Below are 23,060 nucleotides of genomic sequence, written 5' to 3'. Positions count from 1 at the left end.
TAATATAATTCATGTATAATATTCTAATTCTTCACAGCATCCTTCATTTTATGCTTCTGTGTTTGGAAAGCAATACATGTGCTGTGGACATTTGGAACTTCTACATTTATGACTGAATATGAGACTACTCATAGTCTCAAGTGACATCCAACACTAACAAATGTACCTAGTTTTTGTGATGATAGAGTATGAACAATCAAGTGAAGCGATGATACATGTACAGTAGGAAACATGCAAAAAAAGTTAAAGCACATACAGATCCAGCCACTCAGAACGTGTGCCAGATAATGCAGCAATTCACGGTGCACACACCTCAGCACATCATACCACACTGCACTTTTTTGTAAAATATTCTGTCTTCCTGTACTCTTTTGTAAAACCACCTGGTGGCGCAGTGCATGTTTAACGTGGTGTGCGAAAGCATTTGGGCTGTTGCCAGAAAATGCCTGGTTTCAAATCCCAGTATACTGCGCCTTCTGAGACAATCTTTTTCATTATGTTGTATACTTTTTAGACTTTTATTAATTTTAAACTGTATGTTAAATATTAAATTAATTTAAAAAGAAATTAAAGCTATTTTACGACTACAAAATCACTCAGTTATATAAAAATAGTTTATCATTATACTGTAGCTTGTTGTGAACGCAATATGCTTCTTTCAGGTTTACATCCACATTGAGATGATCTATATTCATTTTTTATATATTTTTGCAAATTTTAGCAACGAATAATCAGGAAAGAATTTAACTTTAAATTTTCATCATGAAAATATATTTTACATAATTGGCTATAATATACTGTATACCTAATGTACATACAGTAGATGGTAGTGGTAGCTAAATACAACAACAAAGTACACAACAGAATTCCACTTTCTTCATAAACATTTTATGCATCAAAGTAACTTTCCAACATTTTTAATAACAATTATTATATATATTTTTATTTTCTTTGTGATTCTACTTTGAAGGTAAATTGAAACCAATTGTAAATAAAATGACTCCTAGATCAGCTAAATGTATTTAAATTATTAAATTTAACTTTCTTTTTACTTGAAAGTGTCTAATACAGTATATTTTTATAATCAAATCCTTAATACACTAATAACTATAAATTATAGTTAGTATGATATTTACATTGACATTGTTAGTAATTTTATATATCACAGTACATTAAATATTCACTTTACATTCATGATCACTTAAGCCAACAGTGGCAATGAGGAGTATTAGATATCTGGGAGATATCAGGGATAATTCCATATTTATATTCCATATTAAGAAGATTTAAACATGCATAGTAGAGAAACAGATTAAATGAAGCAATCATTTCACTATCCTACCTATTGATTGTCTTTGGCCAGTGAATAACTAAAGCAGTGTGCTGCATTACAGGTAACGTATTTGGAAGAAATACCATGTGTTCTGAGTGGCTGCATGTGTACATACATTCAGTTCACTTTTCATTTTTGACATATACTGTATGATCACACTGCCAGATGAGTAACTTGGAAATATTTAATGAATAAACACATTATGATGAGAGGTGCAGTGTATATGAATTAAACTCCCTGCTAGCCTCCATGTAATTTTTTACCTGGATCCAATTAAGGGGCATGTCAGCATTTTGCCTCCTGCCAGTGGATTGCTAATGGATTGCTGTGTATTAAACATCAAGCTGTGAGGGTGAAGCTGCCTTGAGTACAAGGGCAGGCCCAAAGCCCAGGAATGTAAGATTTAACAAACAACTATTTGCATGAATTATCCTGCCTGAATATCTTTGTTGTTATGTTGCCCTGCAACTATCTGATGTATCATAATATTAAAGCACAAATGCCATCATTTTGTCTTTTCAACGTTTTCTGTGCCCTCTAATACAAAATGATACCATACCAGTAGTCAGCAAATGTGTTCTCCAATTCTCTTTTTTTGCATTTGTGTGTTTATGAACTGAGATGACTTCTACAAAGCCTCTTAGAAGGTGTATGCTGCTATTTATTTTAGTTTTACTCAGGACAACATCCATTGACATATTTTTTTATTATCATGTTGATAAATTTAAGTATAAAACATAATTATTCTGTTTTATCTAAATATTCAGTACATACAAGGTACCCTACACAATAAAAACAGTAACATATTTTACAATAAATTTTACAGGGAGATTAAAAATACATCAGATGTACAACATGTACAAATTTTCATGTTACAGCAATTTCAGTTGAGTACATACATACATTAATGCTGAGTGTCTTTCAGTCTTTTATATCAAGTACACGGTCATGAATCCATAAACAGGGCTGGTAATTAATGTACAGTGTTATTTTGAGGATTTATATTATAAAGCCACTTGGTCACTTCATGCTGTTTTTATAAAAATATCCTCCTTGTATATAGCAATGGAATTAGCACCCTGAGGTGCCAATCAGTGGGCAAACAACATTCCAAGAATACTAATATTTTGGCATATAGGCCTAATACATTGCAGTATCATTGCATAAAGCGCATAACTGCATTGAGCATTCCACAAACAACACGATCAGGAACAGAGCAGATCTGATTCTTAAAATAGTCAGATAATATCCTGCAGTTTGGCATTTTGTTTTAACATTTCCAAAATAAAAAGCTGCCAGGTGACTGTATTGTTTAAAAAGCAAGTTTTCAGAGAGATACATTTACAGAATATGAAAATACGTGTCCATGTAATAAGGCAATATATTGTGTATGACTACGTGTTTTTGTGAACTTGAAAACAGTTAAGTTAACAACCACTTACAAATGAAAACACCCTGTAAAATAACTATGCACAGGTGGAAAATATTGAATTTTTCTGCCCTAAAATTTTTTTATTGTAGATAAAGACAAAAATCATAGTATTCTAAAATTCACTTTTATTTACAAATACTGTAATATGACAATGTAACACTGAAATGTAGGACAATACCATACCACTATCTATGATAGAAACATGTCTGTTACTTGCTATTTGCATTGCACTTCATTCACCTGCAATTTCCATTTTAGTTCTTTATTAGTAAAAATATAAAGAAATGACAATGTCATTGTGCATAATGAAATCTGGTTACAAAAGAAACATTTTTTAACATTATAGACCGTTTTAAAACATCTTTCTCTTTTGTTGCCCTAGTATTACCTCCATTAACTGCAGCAAAACAAAAACACATTAAATGTGACTAATACTTTAGGGCTTGGAATTAATCTGTAATACTAAATAGCATAGCAACTATTAAATCAATTTAAAAGAAAACAAATGTAAATACATTTTGAATAACCTGAAACAATCTAATAATGGTGTAGACAAATATTTCTAAAATCTAATATTAGAACAAAGATTGCAATGGAATGACAGCTGGGTGTGAAGGAAGCATTGGTGAAAACACTGCGGAGCGTGGTAAAGCGTGGATGGTCAGGGAGGTCGGATGCAGTGCAGCTGGTGCCACCACTGGCAGCTGAGAAGCTGGTATGAAGGGATGGTGGCTACCTGGGCACATTTCTGCTCCTAAAGGCAAATGAGGCAGAGGTGGTCGAGGCAACGGAAAGACCTGTTGAACGATCTGAGGTTGGGGCTGGAGGAAGGAACATGTCGCCGCTGCCATGGCAGCAGTGTGATGCTGGAAGATGGTGTGCTGGATCGTGATGGAGGCAGAGGACATGGGCTGGGGCAGGTGCACAGGATGTAGAACAGGAGGTGACACAGGAAGGGGGGGAGCTGCAAGGATTGGTTTCAACATGGCAGGAAACCTCTGGGCATGGAACGCTTGCCTGTGGGCTTGGACGTGCAGGGTTTTGTGTTTCTCCATGTCCTCCGAAGAAAGCAGTAAACTTTGGCAAGAGCCTGGGAAAGACCCAGTCATCTGTGCTGACCTCACACTCTCATAGTTGATTTTTGCATCTTGACATTGAAAAGTCTGATGACATTTCTGATAGTGGCTGTTAGGCCTGAACTGACATGAATGGCTGCGAGCGACGGTTTCTAAATCTTGTCCTCTAAACTGCATCACTTCTTTGCAGGACTGCTTTTCAAAACGTGTTTTTTCAGAACTGTTCTCATTTCTTATTTCTGGTCTTACGTTTTGATTATAATTTGGACTTGTGTTTTTACTCTCAGTTACAAAGGTAGAGCTCTCTGTTTGATCAGCTTGCTTCACAAGCAAAGATTCGGGTGAAGTGCTATCGGTGTTGGAAGAGCTTACAACCTGAGAGGGTGTGGAATTACTAACACACTCAGTGTACATAACCACTTCTTGGATCACATTGTTTTCAAAATTATCAGTTAAGAGATTGAAGGAGCTTTCAGAGCTTCCATTAACCTCTGGAAAAACAGTTGTCACTCCATTTTCAGACTCAGTTGTTTCCATTGCAGAATTTCTAGAAAGACTTTCAAAACATACACTCTGATTCCCTGCATGAATTTTTCTCCTTCTTTTCCTTCTCCTACTCTGTTTATAAACACCAGGTCTGTTTAGAGCACAGGAACTTTTACCCAACGAAGTACATGTCATGCACAACCTTCGTTTCAAACTTGGCTCTTCTAATTCATTTTGACACCCATGTCTTCTTTTTAAGAATTGGGTATGTTGTATGTTGTTTTCTTCTCCACATCTTAGAGGCACTTCATCTGACCTTCCATGGATAATGCATGTTTTTTCTTTGCAAGCCATATCACAGCAATATGTGCAGCGTCCCGTTGTGTTCATCTGCTCTGTTGATGGATTATATACATTTTTTTCACTGCTCCTGAGTACCACTTCATGATCAGTGCAGCTTTCATTAAAAAATGTTTCAGTGCCTGCTGTGCTATTTATGCTACCTGCTGCTTTCGTCTTCATTCTTGCTGTATCCATCGCTTTGTTACTGCCACTGCCATTTTGCTCTTGATTTTGATGTGATTGCTTTGACTCTTCTAATGGCTCAACTTCTGCTGAACTGTCACTTCCAAATTGGTCATTTAATCCGTCTATACACTTTCCCTGTTTGGGGAAATGCTTATATTTCTCTGTATCAATGTCATTTTTGTTTCTTGCCTTTTGTGTTTCATTAAGATGATACATTGCTTTCCTCCTTCTCCTCCTTTTATAAGTTCGGTAGTCTTGCCTGTCCTGCTTCCAAGATTTGTCTGAATTTTTTTTCCACTTTTTTGAACACTTACTAGAGTGTTTGTGCTTTTTCTGTCTAGTATCTATGCTTGAGTGTCGTTCATGTGACTGATTGTTATTTCTTTGCAAAGATTCACCTGGCTCCTGAAAATTGATATTTTGCTTTGCAAAATCAATATCTTTTTGCATAGGATTGTAGCCACAGCCATCTGAAGGCTTTGTGCTGTGCTTATCACAATGTGAGAGCTTTTCTGTACCCCTAAGAGCTGTGCTAACGCAAGAATTATCATCTGTCAGGGGATCTTTTACTGCTGGCTTAACAGCATGTGATTCAGTTGCTTTTCCCTTGTTACTCTCTGATTCAGCTTTATACCTTGAAGATTTAAAGTCAAAATGAAGAGGATTACAGCTGTAGGATAAAGGGGGCTCTGTTTTTGTAAAAGTCAACATTTCTGAGGGCCACTGAAGTATAGTTGTCCCATCTTTACTTAAGACTGAGGAAAAAGGTTTATTTGGCTTCACAAATATACATGGGTTTTTATCTGTGGGGTTTGTAACTTTTTCAGTGGACTCTGAGCTATGCAGCTCTAAGCTAGGAATCTTAGTACCATTCAGCGGTGAAACACTCAGAACCTCAGTCCCATTTTCCTCTGAAATGTTTATGCCCATTTTTGATCTCTCTGCTAACTGTTCACTAGTTTCTGATTGAAATTCCCTGACACTGCTTTCAATAGAATCTGGCAAAGTTTCTGTAAGTTCCATCTCTTTGTTGCTTATATTTTCAGGAAAGGTGGGCAATTCAGATGAAGAGGAGATTTCTGTGTCCTCGGGATAAATCAGAAAGGTACATAAACTTGAATTGGGGTCTGTGTTGTTTGGTGTCACAGACACATCATATGGCCTTTGGACTTGTGAAGTGGCACTTTTGTCGCTGAAATTTTCCTGTTGATCGTCAGCGATGTGAATTTCTTCCCTGTTATTTTGTCCTTTTACTGGTGTAGGAGTACCGGCTATATTGCAGTCACTCAGAACTACCCTGTTTTTCTGTCTAAAGCTTAGTTTCATTGATCCTTCCTCAGCGTTCTCACAGAAGACAGCTGCAGATGATTCAAGTTTGACAGACACTTTCTTTGGAAATGAAAAGGAAAACCCAATTTTTTGTCCATAGCCTTGTTTCTTTGTTGTGCTGTCATGTGGTCCTTCAAATTGTTCACTCTGGCAGGCAAGCTGGACAGGGGGTGCGTCCTTAACTTCCCCTGCACCACATGGAGGAATCACTTTGATGTGTTCTGTTTTCCCATCACCAAATGAATGGGTTCCATTGTACATTTCCTTAAAGCTATCTTCCACGGCCACAGTAGTCGACTTAAACATTGGTCCACTTCCTGGAGCACTGAGATACAGACAAAAAAGGCTTAATGTAAACATAAAACAGAAACATCCAGAAGAAAATGTCAAAACATTCATAAACCACGAGTTTTACTTTCTTAAAATTAGACAAATTTAATATTGCTAAAACTAAACACTAACCTAAAAAGTTTCCTATTTAAAAACTACACATAGACAAGTCTCTATTCTATAAAAAAGTAATTCTAAAGTATTTTCAGTAATCATCATAAAAGATCTGCACCCACCATTGAACCTCTTTCCGTTGTTCTGCCAGTTCATGTAAACGTTTAAGAGCTTTTTCCTGCTTCTTTTCGTCTTTTCTTGATTTAGAAGCAACATTTCTGGCAAACTCTCTGTGTTTCAGTTCTTTAAGTCTCTGTTGAAAAAAAAGAGATAATTTTTTTTAGATCTCCAAATGTATAAAGAATTGTTAGTTTGTGTGCTTATTTTCCTTAAAATGTGTTTTAAAAGTCACTTTACAGAGAATCTTTTTTCAGAACCATCCATTATTCAGGGTAGTTATCTAGTTTTATGAGACATTCAGAAACACACCAGCTGCGATTTAGAATGTCTTCAGTATTAAAGAAGGTAATAAAGGTGTTTACATGCTAATGTTATGCTTCATCAAACCCATTTTCTACATAAATGAAAAGTAGTTTCAAATGAGATTGCTCAATTGCATGAAATTGCCCAATTTATTTAAAATAATACCATTAGATGAGCATTTACACTTGGCTTCCCAGTTCTATTTCTTATCTGTTTTGAATCTCAAAGTGGTATTATATGTCTTTTCCCTGTCATCTGTAAAGAAGTTGTTCATAAGTGGTACCCTCTACATTACTCGTGTGAATTACACCATGTTTCCATGGATTATTTTTCTACACCTTACCAGCATGGTATGCAAACCATAGAGTTATAAAAGCATGCTAGGATGTCCCCACAAAAGCTGTTTAATCATGTACTGCAGATAGCTGAAATGATGCAACATATCAAACTGTAACCGTGGCAACAGCTACAGTTACTTTTAGTGACCATTTCCACTTTCTGTTATTTTACATGAGACATCTAAAAGATAAAACAAAGCAGTGGAAACCCCAACAGTATTTTTTTGTCTTGTGTGAAGCCTCATGGGTACAGAGGACACATGTATGGAAGGATCCTGACATAACACAGTGCTGGTTTTGCAGAGTACAGCTTTTTATAAAATTCATTAAAACAATCTGACATACTTTCACAACAGCAGCACAATAAAATATATGCTACATTATCATGGAAATGTGGTATTCGAATTCTTATTTCAGTATTTATTGGGACCATCACATATCTATTACACAAGAACTATCAAAAAACCTTGACACATTAAGACATACTGAGCTACTACATCACATAATGTCTTTTCATACTGTATGTATCAACACATTGTGGAATTGTTTAACTTACTTTCTGTACTTCTGAATGAAACAATTAATTTTTATATTTGTGTGAAAACTTACAGGTCCAGTATTTCTACTAGTTATTTGACAGGTACAATATTTCTACTCATTATTTCCTGTAAAGGCGTGCTGGTATAACAGACATAATAACAGTGTTCTGTGTGACGACATCATACTAAAATGATCACAAAGTGCTTTAACAATAAAGATAATGGTTACACAATTACAAAAGTATATTCATTTATGCTGCTACTTGAAGTTGCCAGTGATTCTATTTGCACTCAGTGTTCTGATGTTGTATGTGTATTTTCATGTCTCAGGTTACAGCTGTAAGCCCCACAGACCCATGTGGAGTGAAATAAGAAGTGTAAGCAGACAATTTAGACTCGCCCACCTTTGGACCACATTCAATTATTAAGATGTTACAGACCACTCAGGCTCCCACAGGCATCTTGACACTGGCTGGAGAAGAGGGGCATCCCTTGCTTATGGCACCACAATCTTGCAAGCATCCAGCAGGTCACAGGAGGTAATGTGGGGCTGGACCTGACAGGACTCTGGTCAAATAATTCATCCCTACCCTTGATGAAACTTGGTAAAACCTGAAACCAGATGCCTGGATCACAGAACCAAACGAGTGCCTTTAACGATTGAGTCACTTGGCAGCCTCCACCCCACCCCCATCCTGCACTAAGTTTGACCCATGATATCACAGCCATGTGATTTGTCTGCTGTTGTGCAGCTCCTACAGGGCTATCAATCAATGCCTTTTCCCATACCATTTCTCTGCATGCCACCAATTAATGGCTACTGCTGTGTCATTGGATTTTTCTCACTGGATATCAGAAACTTGAATAAGCAGTTTTATAGCAAAGAATAAAAGCGTTTAACCTTAAACATGTATTGGTCCCTAATAATGCAACAGTTTTATAATGATCTACAAAAAAATATAAATACAATATTAATACCAAAGGACAGCTAAAATACTATGACTCTGCCATTTAACTGTACTGGAAGATGAAATTATAATTATGAAAAGATAGCCTTAGCACCTTGTAAAAAACCTCTCAATAAACACCTAATAATCCTAAAAAAGAAACAAGAAAAAACAACGATTTGGGAAACTGAAAACAGTAATTTCGTATTTCATCGCAAGCAAAAACAATCATGAAATATTTTTAAAAATCAAATTTAAAAAACAACTAGTCAAGTTCCATTTAATAATCACAACTAGGCAACAGCTCAAAGTGTGACTCACTAGCAACAGCCCAGAGACTGCAGCCCATGACATATTTCAGTTGTGACGTGGGGTAAAATTTGGCATCAGAGTAAATTGTGATTTTCTGAGAGGATAAGAACACCATAGAGGACACAAATAGAAGGAAGCCATTTAGCCCATTTTGCCGATTTGGTTTCATGTTTCCTGCTTCTCCCCAGGCATGAAATCCCCTTGAGACTCGCCCAAGAAAAGGAACTATAGAGTGTAGCCAATCAAATATAATGTGCATCTCTTTACTTGTACTGTACCTGTAATGTACATATTGTACAGTGCCTTACATGCCTGTAAGAGGTAATCAGATTACTTCAAAAACCAGGCAAACAAAGGGCGTTGACATGCAAACTCTACAGACCCATGTGCCTCAAACTAAAATTGAATCCAGGCTCCAGTAGAGCTAAACAGTACAGTATGTCACTGTGGATGCAGGATGAAATGTGTTTGTCCCAGTCTTGCTGGAAAAAACATACCTTATCTTCACATTCTGGAATATTTGTGCTCGTGAGAATGCTCTTAAAATAGTCTTAATTCCATTCTTCTTGACAAATGTTTTCCAACTCTAAATTTTCATCATTATTGCTCAAGCTGTAGCATGCAGCACAAATTTGTGTAACAATAACGATTGAATATTTTCACCATGAGGTCTGTGTTTACATTTAAAACATCTGGGATAGTTATACTGTTCTGGACAAATATTATTTCTATGTATTAAGAAGAATAATTTGAATATTGAAACTGTCGGTTATTCCTGCCATACAGTACTAGACCATCCCAGAATCTTATAGTTCCAAGTACACAGAGGTGGAGTGTGGGTTTTAAAGACAATTTTGTTAATATTCTTCCTTACAGTCATTCTTGTTTTACTAAGCCTTCCTAATCTGTATATTGACACATATTAAAGGATTGTTCAAGACTCCTCTGACTATTCAGTAGTGGAACAAGGAATAGAGTGAAGAAAAATGAACAAAATCTCTCTCAGTTCCAGTTACACTTTGCATCGCCTAGTGTTTTAAAAGTTTTCACCTGTGCTATATTTGAAAGCAGCCAAGGGAATTTCATGACCATTAAACATTCTGCTCAGGCAACCAGATGTTATATATAGTTCAGTGCTGCTGTAACCTTTCTTATTTGAAGCAGCTTCAGTGATTGCATTTATAGTCATTTGGATTCATAGCTGAGGAAGTCATCCGGTCACATCAGATATAATTTTGTCATGTTAACTGGCTTCAGTTCTTACAATAGGCTCACAGGGGTAACTGATTTGATCCCTTCTGGATAACATTTACACACTGCTGATTTTGTGTGGGTTGTACAGATCAGAGTTTAATGTGCTTGTCTGAGAGAAACTGCCTTGCAGAAAATAGAAGCTGTTGGCTAATGCTAAAATTATGTTCCTGTTGAGGTCTAGAAAGGGCACTTGTCCATCTTTCCTAATTGAATAATAATTGGAAAAAATATATAAGAAGTATAAAAGTTTTAAAATGAAATATAACTTTATTTAATACATTGATGAATATGTAACCTGTAATCTTTGCTGAAATGGTTATACAAGGTGAGGAGAGGAAAGTCAACAAAAAAGATGAAGCAAAGGTTTCAGAGCAGTTACTGTTCATGCCCACTGAGTCCATTTTGTGTTAATGTGTATCTGTCTTGAAAGTTATTCATAACATCATTAGCAATGGTCACATATTATGAATTTATGATGAGAAGCATGACCAGTTTTGAAGGTTTAATGTCAGCTTTCTGCTGTAATTCTGCTGTACGGAAGGGGAACAAGGGCACTGTCAATGTTAAAAATGTGTTTAAAATTGCTTTTTACAGATCTATTTATTTGATTTTTTATGCCCATTTACATACACTGTGATTCCTAAAAAATTATGACCGAAAGTAGTTTTTACCATTGTAGAAATTGTCACATACTCTACTGCTTGCTGTATTATTATAGGTTTGTCAAAGGGAAAGTTTGATGATGTTTAATTCCATTTTCACATGATTGATGAACCAGTGTTTAATATTGCCATTAATCCCTATTGACTGGAAAATTCCTAAAGTAGTGTTCATCCATGCAAAGGGTGACAAAACTTAATCTAGTAATTATAAACCTATAAGACTTGCTTCTATCACATGCAAGGCTGTAGAATCAATAATTAGAAATAAATAAAAATAATAATTAGAGGATTATCTGTATGGAAATGGAATTCTAGGGAATACTTAACATGTTCAGAAAATTTACAGCAGGTCTTGCCTGTTACAGTTTTTTGAACAAGTAACAGCAGTAAACAATGCAAACCAATCATATGATATATGTTTGGACTTCAGAAGGTGCTTTAATAAAATATTAAAGAACTGGATACTAGCAGGAAATAGAGAGTACAAATAAAAAGTGATTGCTTTGAAGTGGGGTGATGTAATTGTTGTCTTACCACAGGGATCCATGTTAGGACCACTTCCTGATTTATACTTTATCTATGATTTGGATTCAGGCATAGTGAATTCAATTCATATCAATGATGTGGATTCAAGCATAGTTTACACTGGTTAGGTCTGCAGATAATACTAAATTAGGAGGATTAACAAACATTATAGAAATTGGAAAATGTTTAGATAAAATTAAAGACTGGGCACAGTTGGCAGATGATATACAGTAAGTTAACAGATGCAGAGTATTATGTACAGGTAAAAATAATTAACCTACAGTACAAATATAAAATGTGATACTTAAAATAAAACACAACATACAACCATTTACAGTAGGTGTTCATGTTATTTACTGTACTGTATATTTTTCAGATAATGTGGGGAAGCAGTTAAATAAACAGAATATTAGGATATACTTTATAAAGTGCATAATTTAAATCAAAGAATGTTATACTTACATTGTAAAATACACTAGTTGGAACATTGTGTGTAATCTTGATCAACACATTATACTGCATTATCCATGTTCAAAATAATGTTTAAATAATGTAAAAACTGAGAACATCTCTTCACATAAAGCTTTGTTGATGTCTAGAATAAGTTACCCAGCCATATTGTAGAAGCTGATACCATCATTTCTTTGAAAAAATGGGTGGATGAAATCCTTGTTATCAATTTGTTTCTAGCAACCAAACAAGCAAGACATGTCAAATGACCTTCACTTATTTGTAAAGCATCTTGCGTTGTTTTAAACAATACATTAGGATTGTCCCTCGAGTGAACAAAAATAATATTAATTCCCTTTTTCACTTATATTTTCCAAATCATATGAAGATGGCCATTACTACTTGAGTAAATATATTTTCTCCATTATTCAAATGATTTATGTCTTTTCTTCAAACTTTTCACTTGAGTGGAGAGTTTTGTCTCTTTGTCTTTCTCTGATATTAATTTGAATTCCTCATCTGTGATCATAGCTCACTATATAGTAAGATTTAGACACTCGTTAACAATGGTTTTATAAATAAGGTTAAAAGGTTAAAAAAGCTGTTAGTATCTTAATAGTGGGATTTGGACACAGTGTTAATTGTTCTGAATAATATCCAAAGTGTATTCTGTTATTCCTCGTAAAACAGAATGTTGACTATTAAAATAAACAAAATGTGCAAACAATTTGTAGACAATTTGGCTGACATGTTTTTAATGAACCCACTGGCATAATTGGCGATATTGTTATGTTTCATCCAAAATTATACAGTATATTATATAAAGAGTAATGTAGAAAAAACAAAGTATTCTGCTATAATAAATGTATTACATTGGCATATCCTATTTTTCATTTTTAGAACTATGTACAAATTCTAATTATGGTTTCCGAAATCTAATTATGAAGCTAAATGCATTCCACATTGAAAAGGACATTTAGTTCATTAAATTGTAATGGAGAATTAATATTTAATAAATTATAACCCACATAATGGCTGTAACTTTTAACTTTTAAGACTAACACAATTTACCATGGAAATTAAATAATTACAAATGTAACTTCAATTTTGTAAAACTCAGTGGTCATATTAATCCTTTTCACTAACTGAACTTTTCATAATTATTTTAATGGCTTTTTACAAATTTCCCAGTAAAACTATGAAGAGGAACATGTTTCAGCCAAGAACACGGAACTGAGAACAAAATTTCAAAGTACGCAAAAGAACAGAATATTTGTGATAAGGAGAGAAGCAGCAAAAATAATGTTGCAAAACAATTGCCTCTCATAAAAGTCCCATAAAAGAAAAAGAATCAAGAAGTGTGAATTTGTTTCCAACTCTTAGACTACTTATACATTAGGAAATTAAAAAATTAAAAAATGATTCTGTAATGAACTGTTATGTAACTTATGATCAGGTCTCAAACGAGAAGAAAGAACAGTAGGAAAAAGTCTTACTGTATGTCCCTCACACTTTTCGTTAACCCTTTTCAAATATCTAGCATTGTAATGAGAACTAACACTATTATTACTGATGTGACTAAGAGTTTATCAAAATCAAAAATTTAAGCTAAAGGAATTTTTCTGGATAACTAACAAAGTAGCACTTAACATATCTGCAGCATCTGTCAGTACTAAGTAACCAATAAGTGGTGTTCGTGTATTTCTAGTAACTAGTGAAGAAATCCTTCTCTGGCGCACAGCAACCTGTGTTTCAGTAATTTAGTGTGGTAACAATACATTCACTTATTAGTGATTCTACACTGAAGAGTCACCAGGCAGACAATTTTAATAAAGAAACCATGCACCTCTTTTTGGGAGATGCAATCCACAGAATTAATGATATGGGAGTACTTGAACATTAACTTATTTATATCCCTCCAAATGTCCAACCACAAATGTATTGATACAAAGAATACAGTATGCAAACACAAAGATCATAGACATTTTTGTTTTCTTAATTGCTTTTTTCACCTAAGGAATATATACAGACTCCAAAAGAAAGTCAATTAAAGTAAGTAAAAGTAAGAAAGTAAGTATAACAAGGAGATAAGTTTTTGACACTTTTTGATAAAATAATTTTATATCGAAAACAAAGTATCTGATGCGAAAAGCTTCCTTTTCTGTATCAAAATATTCTCTAAACACAATAGATTATTTTGTAGTCAAAGAAGGTTCACAAATCATAAAGGGGCATTACCTGTTTGTGTGCATGATCATATGAATTAATGTGATTGTCGAACTCCTGGTGTTTGTAGTACTGCTTGTCACACAGTTCGCAATAGAAGTTGGCCTTTAGGTCTTCTAAAGCTTTTGCCATAGTCTTTTCCTTCTCAGCATAATCCTAGGAAAAGTAAATACAGATGTAATCTTCAAAAAATATAGTTACAAATTCAGGTCTTTTCTATAGAAGAGTAAAATATTGAACAAAATATAGCAACCCTTCGGAAAGCTTTTCAAATTGTATTGAATCAGTATACAACTTTATTCAAGCTTCAATTATAAGATGATAAAGAAACAGAACAAAATACATTGAAAAAGAAATAGTCGTTGTGAGGCTTGAAGTAGCTACATAAGAAAAGAACAACTATGATTTGTTTTAAATATAATCATTTAAGCTTTTGTGTTTCACTTTTATTTTATATTCCTTACTCATATTTGGCAAACTATTGTTTTTTGCTACCAACATTTTTACAGTAGGAGTAGTTATTTGATAGCATTAAACTAATACTTGTGTACTTATATTATAAAACTACTACTACTAATACAGTACTATTAATGAGCACATTTCAAGACACTTTAAGTGCTGTACAATAGCAAATATGAAATACACAACAGAAACAAAATGAAAAAACACCTTAAAAATTCACATAGTAAACTCAAGAACAAAACTAAATGATGCATTAAAAGCTTTAGTAAAATTATGTGTCTTTAAGTCATTTGAAATTGTCGACATTAATGGGAGTAAATTCCACAGTGTTTTGGTGCTGCACATTAAAGGCTCTATTGCAATTGTGTGTGAGCTGGTCTTTGACAAAGTTAGAAACTCTAAATAATCGGATCTCAGATGTAAAGCTGCTTACTATACTAACACAACAACTCCCTAAAATAAAATGAAGCCAAAACAGTAAGTTCTATCCAATACAGGGTCATTGGGGAGCTGGAGCTTATCACTGTGAGAAATGGACACAAGGTAGAATACATCCTAGATGGGATGCAAGTCCATTGCAGGACACCACCATACATACATGGCCACTGTACGCACATACACCTGGGCTAATTTTCTCAGAAGCCAATTAACCTACCAGTATGTCTTTAGGCTGTGAGAGGAAACTGCAGCACCTGGAGAAAACCTACTTGAACACAAGGAGAAAATACAGTACATACTCCACGCAGACAGCACCCAGGGCCGGGTTTTGGTCTTCGTAGGCCCTAGCACTTTCACTCCAAAATGTGCAAAAAGTGGGGTAAACAACAAGTGAATTATGCCGATTGACGTGATGCACTTTAAACTCTTCTAATGCTAAACCACATGATTGATGGAGCGAGTCGACCGACCATCACCTTGATACTTCTTGTTTCTAGAACAGCCGCTAGATAGCTTTTGATTATTAATTTGGAGCACCTAGAGTCGATTGCAAGCATGTTGTTTCAGCTCGTTTTTCGTTAGTCCCTGGTGTTTCCCTCCTTCGTAGGCCCTACAAATTCCGTGGGCCCTAGGCATTGTGTCTACGGTGACTAATGGGAAATCCGGCACAGACAGCATCCCAAGAACTGAATCCAGGGCAAGAAATCAAATATTTTTCTTGTATGTGACCAGGAGGTCTTTAATGCTATATAATTCTGGATAAACTGAAGTTTATTTAGTGCGTTAAGAGAGCAAGGTTACACAGGTTGAAGAAAGATTGTCACGATCGCTAACCCCTCCTCTTAAGGGAGCTCCAGTCCTTCCTCGTTCCCTCCCATTGTTTGCACCTGATCCCTATTCCCGTTCCCCCTTAAAAGCCAGACGCGGACCTCACTCCTGGTTCCTCATTGATTTCCACATCATGAGAGCCCGGGGTCTTGCTGCGTCTGGCTCCATTATGCTTTTAACTTTCTGTTCCTAGTTCCTGGTTCCCCTCGCCGGTTCCGACCCGGTCCGTGTTTTAACTCCCTGGATGGATCCCCTGGCCTTGGACTCTACCCTTTGTCTCGGATTACTCTTTTGGATTTCCTACATGGATTGTTCGCCTGGACTCACTTCCCCTGGACACCTGCACTGCATGGACACGCCCCCCGTCTCCAGACCCTTTTCCTGCATGACTATTTTTCCCCTTGTGTCTTCACTATTCTGGATCGTGTCGTCCGCAAAGGGCCCGGAAAGAACTGTTTGTTACAAAGATACCATTGTCTGTCTTCTGTCCTATTTAAATTTGTACTGTATATGTTGTATGTATGTCTCCTGTGTGTTTCTGCTGTACTGATAGCAAATTCCACCAACTATTGTTGCGTGGCAATAAAGAATAATCTAATCTAATCTTGTGACATTTCTAGCATTTGCTTCATATGCTAGCAAAGTGTGAAAAGTAATACCAGGGCTTCTTATTTATGAATATTTCTAAATTGACTTGCTTTTCACATAAGCCTTGAAATATATGCAATATCATATACTGTACTGTAAATATTTAGAAGTCTAGAAAATTCTAAAAGCTCAGGTAGACAAAAAATAGTAAGTACTATGGAAATATATTGAGACTCTGATTTTCAAATTATACTATTTATGTTTTATAAAGCATTTGGTTAATCCGTAAATTACTCTTACAGTACAAATACAAATTGTATGGAAGATGTTTTAAAATAAAGCAGGTTACACGTAGGAAAAAAGCACAGAAGCAGGGCAGTGGTAGTGGGTTCCGTCTACTAGAAAATGTGATTTTCATTTTCAAGAGGTGAAAGAAGTATTTGATCAGCAGAAAAAAAATGTATAAAAGAAGTAGAAGTACAAAATGTGTAGGCCAACGTTTGTGTGATTTGTAGGTGAATAATAGGGGTGGTGGAATTTTGGTGTTTTTCTTTTGTTGTTAGCTTTGGGATCAAAGCTATAAAAGTGATTACAATTGTTTCATAAAAACTACAATAAATATAGGACTGGTGCCTATGGCCTTTCTATCAATTTGGTTTGTTTCAGATTTAATAAGAGACACATAATATTAATGTCATTTTGATTTATGTTTATAATCTGCTAGGGAAAAAAATCCTCTAGGATCTTTGGTGCAGAATGTGTGCTTTGACAGAACAGTCCCCTTCAGTCTTTTCACTGGGCCTCTCATTTTCTCGTTTATTAAATATTGATTTACAACACAATGTGTATGGGAGTTTTTCTACCAGGGGCAGAACATATTTCAAGTGTAATTTATTTCATTCTTAAAAGGTATCAAATTAAAGATGTAGGAATTCATGCAGGTTTAAAAAACTGCATATTTACTCAAAGGGCTTACTCAAAATAGGCTCTTGGTGAAACAGTACGTATCTAACGTTTTTTTTAGAGCAGCAGTTGCACTGAGTTATGAGTATGAATCCTCTATTAGCTCATCATCCAATCATCCAATCACAATGCTAAAAGAGACAGAACAATCTAACTATATAAATATAAAAAAAGGCGGAGCGGTGGCTCTGTGGCTAAGGATCTGCGCCTGTGGCTGGAAAGTTGCTGGTTCAAATCCCGCGGTCGGTAGACGAATCCTATTCCATTGGGCCCCTGAGCCCTTAACCCCAACTGTTCCAGGGGCACTGTCCAATGGCTGACCCTGTACTCTGACCCCAAGCGTCTGTCCCTATCTATGTGTCTGTGTCTCATGGAGAGCAAGCTGAGGTATGTGAAAAGACACATTCCTAATGCAAGAAATTGTACTGTATATGGTTAATAAAGTGATCTTACCTTATCTTGGAGCCTCTCATTTCAAATTTTTGCACAAATACATTCTTACATGCATTATACATGGATAAGACAGAATTAGAAATCATATGACCGTTCTTTCTCTTGTAGTGTTGTTTGGATGAAGAATTAATTAATATTCATATGGATAATTCATGGCACTTGCTGCTCTTAACTATTACTATAACCTGGAAAGGTGTTACTTCTGATAGATGAATTCATATTTATACAAGATCATTTCAGGTTAGGCAACTAATACTGCTAAACAATTCATTGTAGTTGGCAAGCATGATGAAGAATTTTCTGCTGTGTATCAAGAAGTGGGAAATTAATGGAGTGTGATTCTGCTTAATAAATGGATTTATCATGAATGGAGCAAACAATGTAAATCTTCTCCATATTATATCAAGCTATTTTAAAATTTGGCTAGCAGAAGAGCAATTTAAAAAGAGGTTTTAATGCACTGATATCACTCTCATTATGTGGATAAGCATCTTGTAGCATATAACATCATAGGCTACAGAAATTGCTAAAAAATTATATTGCTTTCTAAAGCCAGGAAATAACAATGTCACACAAAACAATTTTATTGAATTTTATTTGTATTGTTTTATCATTTTACTATGAAGTAAAAAAATATTATAGCAAACGTAAAAGTCAAAGAAGAAATCTTGAAAGCAAAATAATCAGCAAGAGACGAAAACATGTAAAATAAAAATAATAACATAAAAGATAACAGGAAATAGGTGGTTACAAAATATTGCATTTAAATCATCGACTGTGATGTACATTTTTTTTTGTAAAATGTTAACAGCCTTTTGAAACACCTGTATCCTATTTTGATTAACCTATCAGTGTTAAGGGGGTTAGAATAAAAAAGGTGTCTGAAAAATGAACCAGAAGATTTAAACAGAAGGCATTAATCTCTGAAAAGAAAACTGGAAGAGTGATTCAATAATATATTATCTAAGCTCTATTACAGCAATGAAAACACACAAGGAAACAACTAACATAGAGCTATTAAAATTACAAGACAAATTAAGTTGTAGAAACTGTAAAGTCATTTTAGTGTATAAACACAACTTTACATTCTGTGTATTAATGTATGTTTTGTATGAGACATAGTGGATATTTAATTTTTTTTTTCTTTGTTGAAAATGTATTTCTTACTGTAACCTTATCCAGGTATCAGTACTCAAAAAGGCATTTGTTTTTACCTGGATTAAAAACCATATTCATTTTTGCAAGTCACATTGCAGTGCTGTCGGAGTTCACTCCTACATAGTCCTACCCTAAAGGACAGTGACTGGAGGCAATTGTAGAGAAATATATTAATCAACATAATTGCACCATTCCCATGCTAATAAAAAGTCTCTGTCACAGACTGAAGTAAAATTAGGAAAATGTTCTAGTGGTATTTAACCCAGTCTCATTGATTATGAAAATAAGAGACAAAGAAAACCATTACTCATATGTGGTCAATGAAACATTTGTCTTTTGTTAATTTTATTAATACGTTTGCAATACAGAATTACAATATATTATTTCAGCTATTTTCAGGAAATGCATCCATTTTCAAGCTGAAATGGACCCCACTGACATCTGTGAATATATCCCAAGTGAAATCATGTTAGCGGTTGTACTGCAGAATTTCAGAAATATTCCTTTAAAGAGACCTGGGGTGGCTTTTAAGCCGAGGAACACCGAATAATTGAGTTTCCCAATACTTGAAGCAGAAGTGGATTGTATCTGAACCTGTAAATCTTGTGTGCCATTGTATCCAGAGCAATAACTAAGACACAGAAATATATCTGAACAGATGTCTAGTGACATACTGTAGCTATCAGCTGCAAATAAAGAAAAAGCTGAAAATAACTGCATTTCAAGGATAAAATATCATTTACAGTAAAATAATATTTGAATTTCTGTTCCTCAGGATCTCAATTTTATACCAGTATAACCCTAGCAAACATTTAAAGTGCTCTAACATTTAGATTTTGACGCCCACTTTCCTTTTACAATTTTGAAGGAATTTAGAAATTATATATTGTACAGTATATTCAGGTGATGGTTACAAACATTTTTCCACTTACTGTAGTTTTAAGTCTCATTGAATGATTCCACATTATGTAAAGGTATAGGTATAGGTATAACTCTATGTTTTACGGTATAAGCTTTAAGTTCGTGAGTATTAAATTGCTCAATTTTTTGGATAAAGCTCAAAATGAATACAAACACAATTGTGGTAACAGAAAATATTATAAATATATAAATAACTTATAATTATTAAAACATAATAATTGAGGGTGAAAATAAAGTGTTGTGATTATAAATCGTTTAGTGTATTACATATACAGTACTCACAATGAAACACAAAACAAAACCAATTTGCAATTATAAAAAAAATTAACAATATATGAGAATATTTGAACTATGTGAAATAAAAAAAAAACTCAATTATAATAATTATTTTTTTCAATATGATGCATATCCTGCTTATCACATCTCTGTTCAACTGGTCGTATGAGGATTTATGTCATGTGTGTAATTACATTATTCCAACATTATTACAGTGTAATTACATTATTCCGAATTGCTGATGCAGCTTTCTTCCATTCTTGTCATAATTTTGTTCAGAAATAATGATATACATCACAAATAAAACACACAATATACAGTAGTTATATTTTTGCTGTTTTTTTTTGTTTTCTATTAAATGTATAATTTTGTTTTTTTTAATTCCATCTCCCAATTTGAAATCTTCAGAAAATCATCAGTGTGGCTTTACCTTCTGTACTACATCAAATAACCCTCATGTCATCATAGGGCATTGAGGACTATGCACCATGTTCTCTATAACCTGCATTTGTCAGGGACATCTGTAATGTTAATGCTTTGAGACCCACATTACTTACAGAAGAATTAATAGCTGCTGGAAAGGGATGTGTCTTTGATTTCATGGGGATTTTAAAGGCCCACTTTTTGCATCATATCTTTTCCACTTTCAACCAATCATTTTTATACAGTAGCTTCTCTGGGTAAAGCTTCAAGGAAAAATAACAGCTGTGTGTCACAGAGGTTGGTGTTGCAGGTTAGTGGTGAATGAGGGTCTTCTCCTTTTTACAGTATAAAGTAAATTGGAATCCTTTGGTATGAAAAGAGCAACATAAATGCAATTCATTAATATTGATTATAGGATAGTATTTTTCTTATTCTTATGATTTATTTTTGCTTGTTCTGAAATAAAAACCAAAAATCATGAGGTAGTATTAAACAACTAAAATCTATTTTTTTATTCAAACTATAATTAATATGCTTTTCATGAATGGTATTGTTCCCTCCTTACCTGAATTCAGGGTATCGAATACTGTACATAAAGTAAAGTACAGGTAAAAATGTAGAAATCAACAAAAGATAAAAGTATTTTAAAAAACCAGGTAACACTTTAAATCTCTTTGAGGAAATAAAACATGAACAAACGTCCCTCTTTACTCTTTATACAAAAACGTCCTAAAATATTGAAAATTGATTTATTTTCCTTAGTTTCAACAGCATTCAGTCACTACTCAACAGATATAAAAAATATTTTCTACTGTACCCCTTGCACGTTTGAGAGGATGTTCATAATTTACACAATGCCGTGTGACAGCAGGAATAATCTGTTGTAGAATAAAAAAAGATGCTAATCACACCATAAAGCCTTTCTTCCAGGAAAAGCCCTTGATGTTCCAATATTGGTCAGGATTTATTCAGTTCAACATACTGTAGTACTAAACAGGAAGCTGTGTAAGCAAGCAACTTTTGCTGCCTTGAATTCCCAGAATGAACGTATTTACCCATTCACTTGCTTTTATTCATTAGAGCATTTCCAAATAGAGGTGCATTTTTAAACAGCTGCATGGTCCAGTTTTGGTGGTTTGTTCCTTCTGTGTATTTTCAGTAAATGTGAAGGCAGCACAATTTATATTAATATTTCGAGACATTCTATGCAATGTAGTATTAAAACTATATGTGTCAGAGGTCACATCTTATTGGATTAATCCACTGTGACATTGCCTATTTTGTTTTATTGGAAATATCCATTTATATATAAATATATAAAATAGTCAGTTAAAGTGTCTTTAAAGCTTTTTGTGCAAGTCTAACTGTTGCAAAGTGTTCTGACGAAAAACAAAGAATATTTTAAAATAAATTATGCAAAAGGTAGTCATGAATTCAAAATGTAGTGACACAATTTAAAGATATTAGAATTTATTAGTTATTAGACCACAGCTGGGATAAAAAACTAAGGTGCCCTGACTATACAACACTAAAATATTTTTTTCCTCCTCTTTAGGTATGGGTTCCATTCTGGATGTTGAACGCAGAAATAAAAGATAATTTATAAATATCGGAAAATAAAGAAACTTTAAGATATGGAATAATAAAAAATATACATTGTTCTATAAAAAGAAAACCTACTTTTAAAATTAAAAATAACAACGTTTATTAGAGATATTTAAACCTAAACTACTGCTACTGATGAAGTGTTCTAATTTGAGAAACAACAAATATACCATTACACTTTTTTTTCTCATTAAAACCCTATACAGCTTTTGATGAAAAAAATTGTGTCTCAGTAAACAGAAAGAGAATGTCTTCTGGCTCTGATGCTGCACACTGATGTCCTGGATGTTTTTAATGTTAATTGCCCATCTACTGTGAGAATTTCTTTTTTTCTGTTTTTAACTCGTTGACAAATGTGTAATACATTTTCCTTATATTGACTTTTGGAAGAGTTTCTATTGGGGAATCACTATTGTGAGCAGCATAGTATGTAATTCCTCTAGTTGACATATTACTGGTCTAAGGTGAATTGTTTAAATGCTTTAAGGCAATGTACATAGTACAGCTGGGCTACATACAGTATGTGCAGCTTGAAATGAAGTGAAGGCTTTATAAACAACTTACTTTCCCTCTAGGCAGACATGCTGAACAGAATTGCTTCTCTGATTCGATCATTCATCATTTTTTCTCAAATCCTTTTT

General features: G+C 34.3%; 1 protein-coding gene across 1 annotated transcript in view; it reads right to left on the bottom strand.

The window, feature by feature from the left end:
* Positions 1 to 2,020: 2,020 nt before the first annotated feature.
* The window catches only part of znf804a (zinc finger protein 804A), a 72,183-nt gene continuing 51,143 nt past the window's right edge, over positions 2,021 to 23,060 (bottom strand). The window contains exons 2-4 of the mRNA XM_088605181.1: positions 14,317 to 14,460; positions 6,751 to 6,881; positions 2,021 to 6,509 (exon numbers count right to left, since the gene is read on the bottom strand). Of these exons, the coding sequence (XP_088461307.1) occupies positions 3,341 to 6,509; positions 6,751 to 6,881; positions 14,317 to 14,460 (3,444 nt within the window). The 3' untranslated portion in view covers positions 2,021 to 3,340. The remainder of the gene's footprint in view (positions 6,510 to 6,750; positions 6,882 to 14,316; positions 14,461 to 23,060) is intronic.

The sequence above is a fragment of the Lepisosteus platostomus genome, chromosome 14 (assembly GCF_059453375.1).
Source record: "Lepisosteus platostomus isolate fLepPlt1 chromosome 14, fLepPlt1.hap1, whole genome shotgun sequence".
Lineage (NCBI taxonomy): Eukaryota > Metazoa > Chordata > Actinopteri > Semionotiformes > Lepisosteidae > Lepisosteus > Lepisosteus platostomus.
This window is presented reverse-complemented; position numbering and strand designations above follow the sequence as displayed.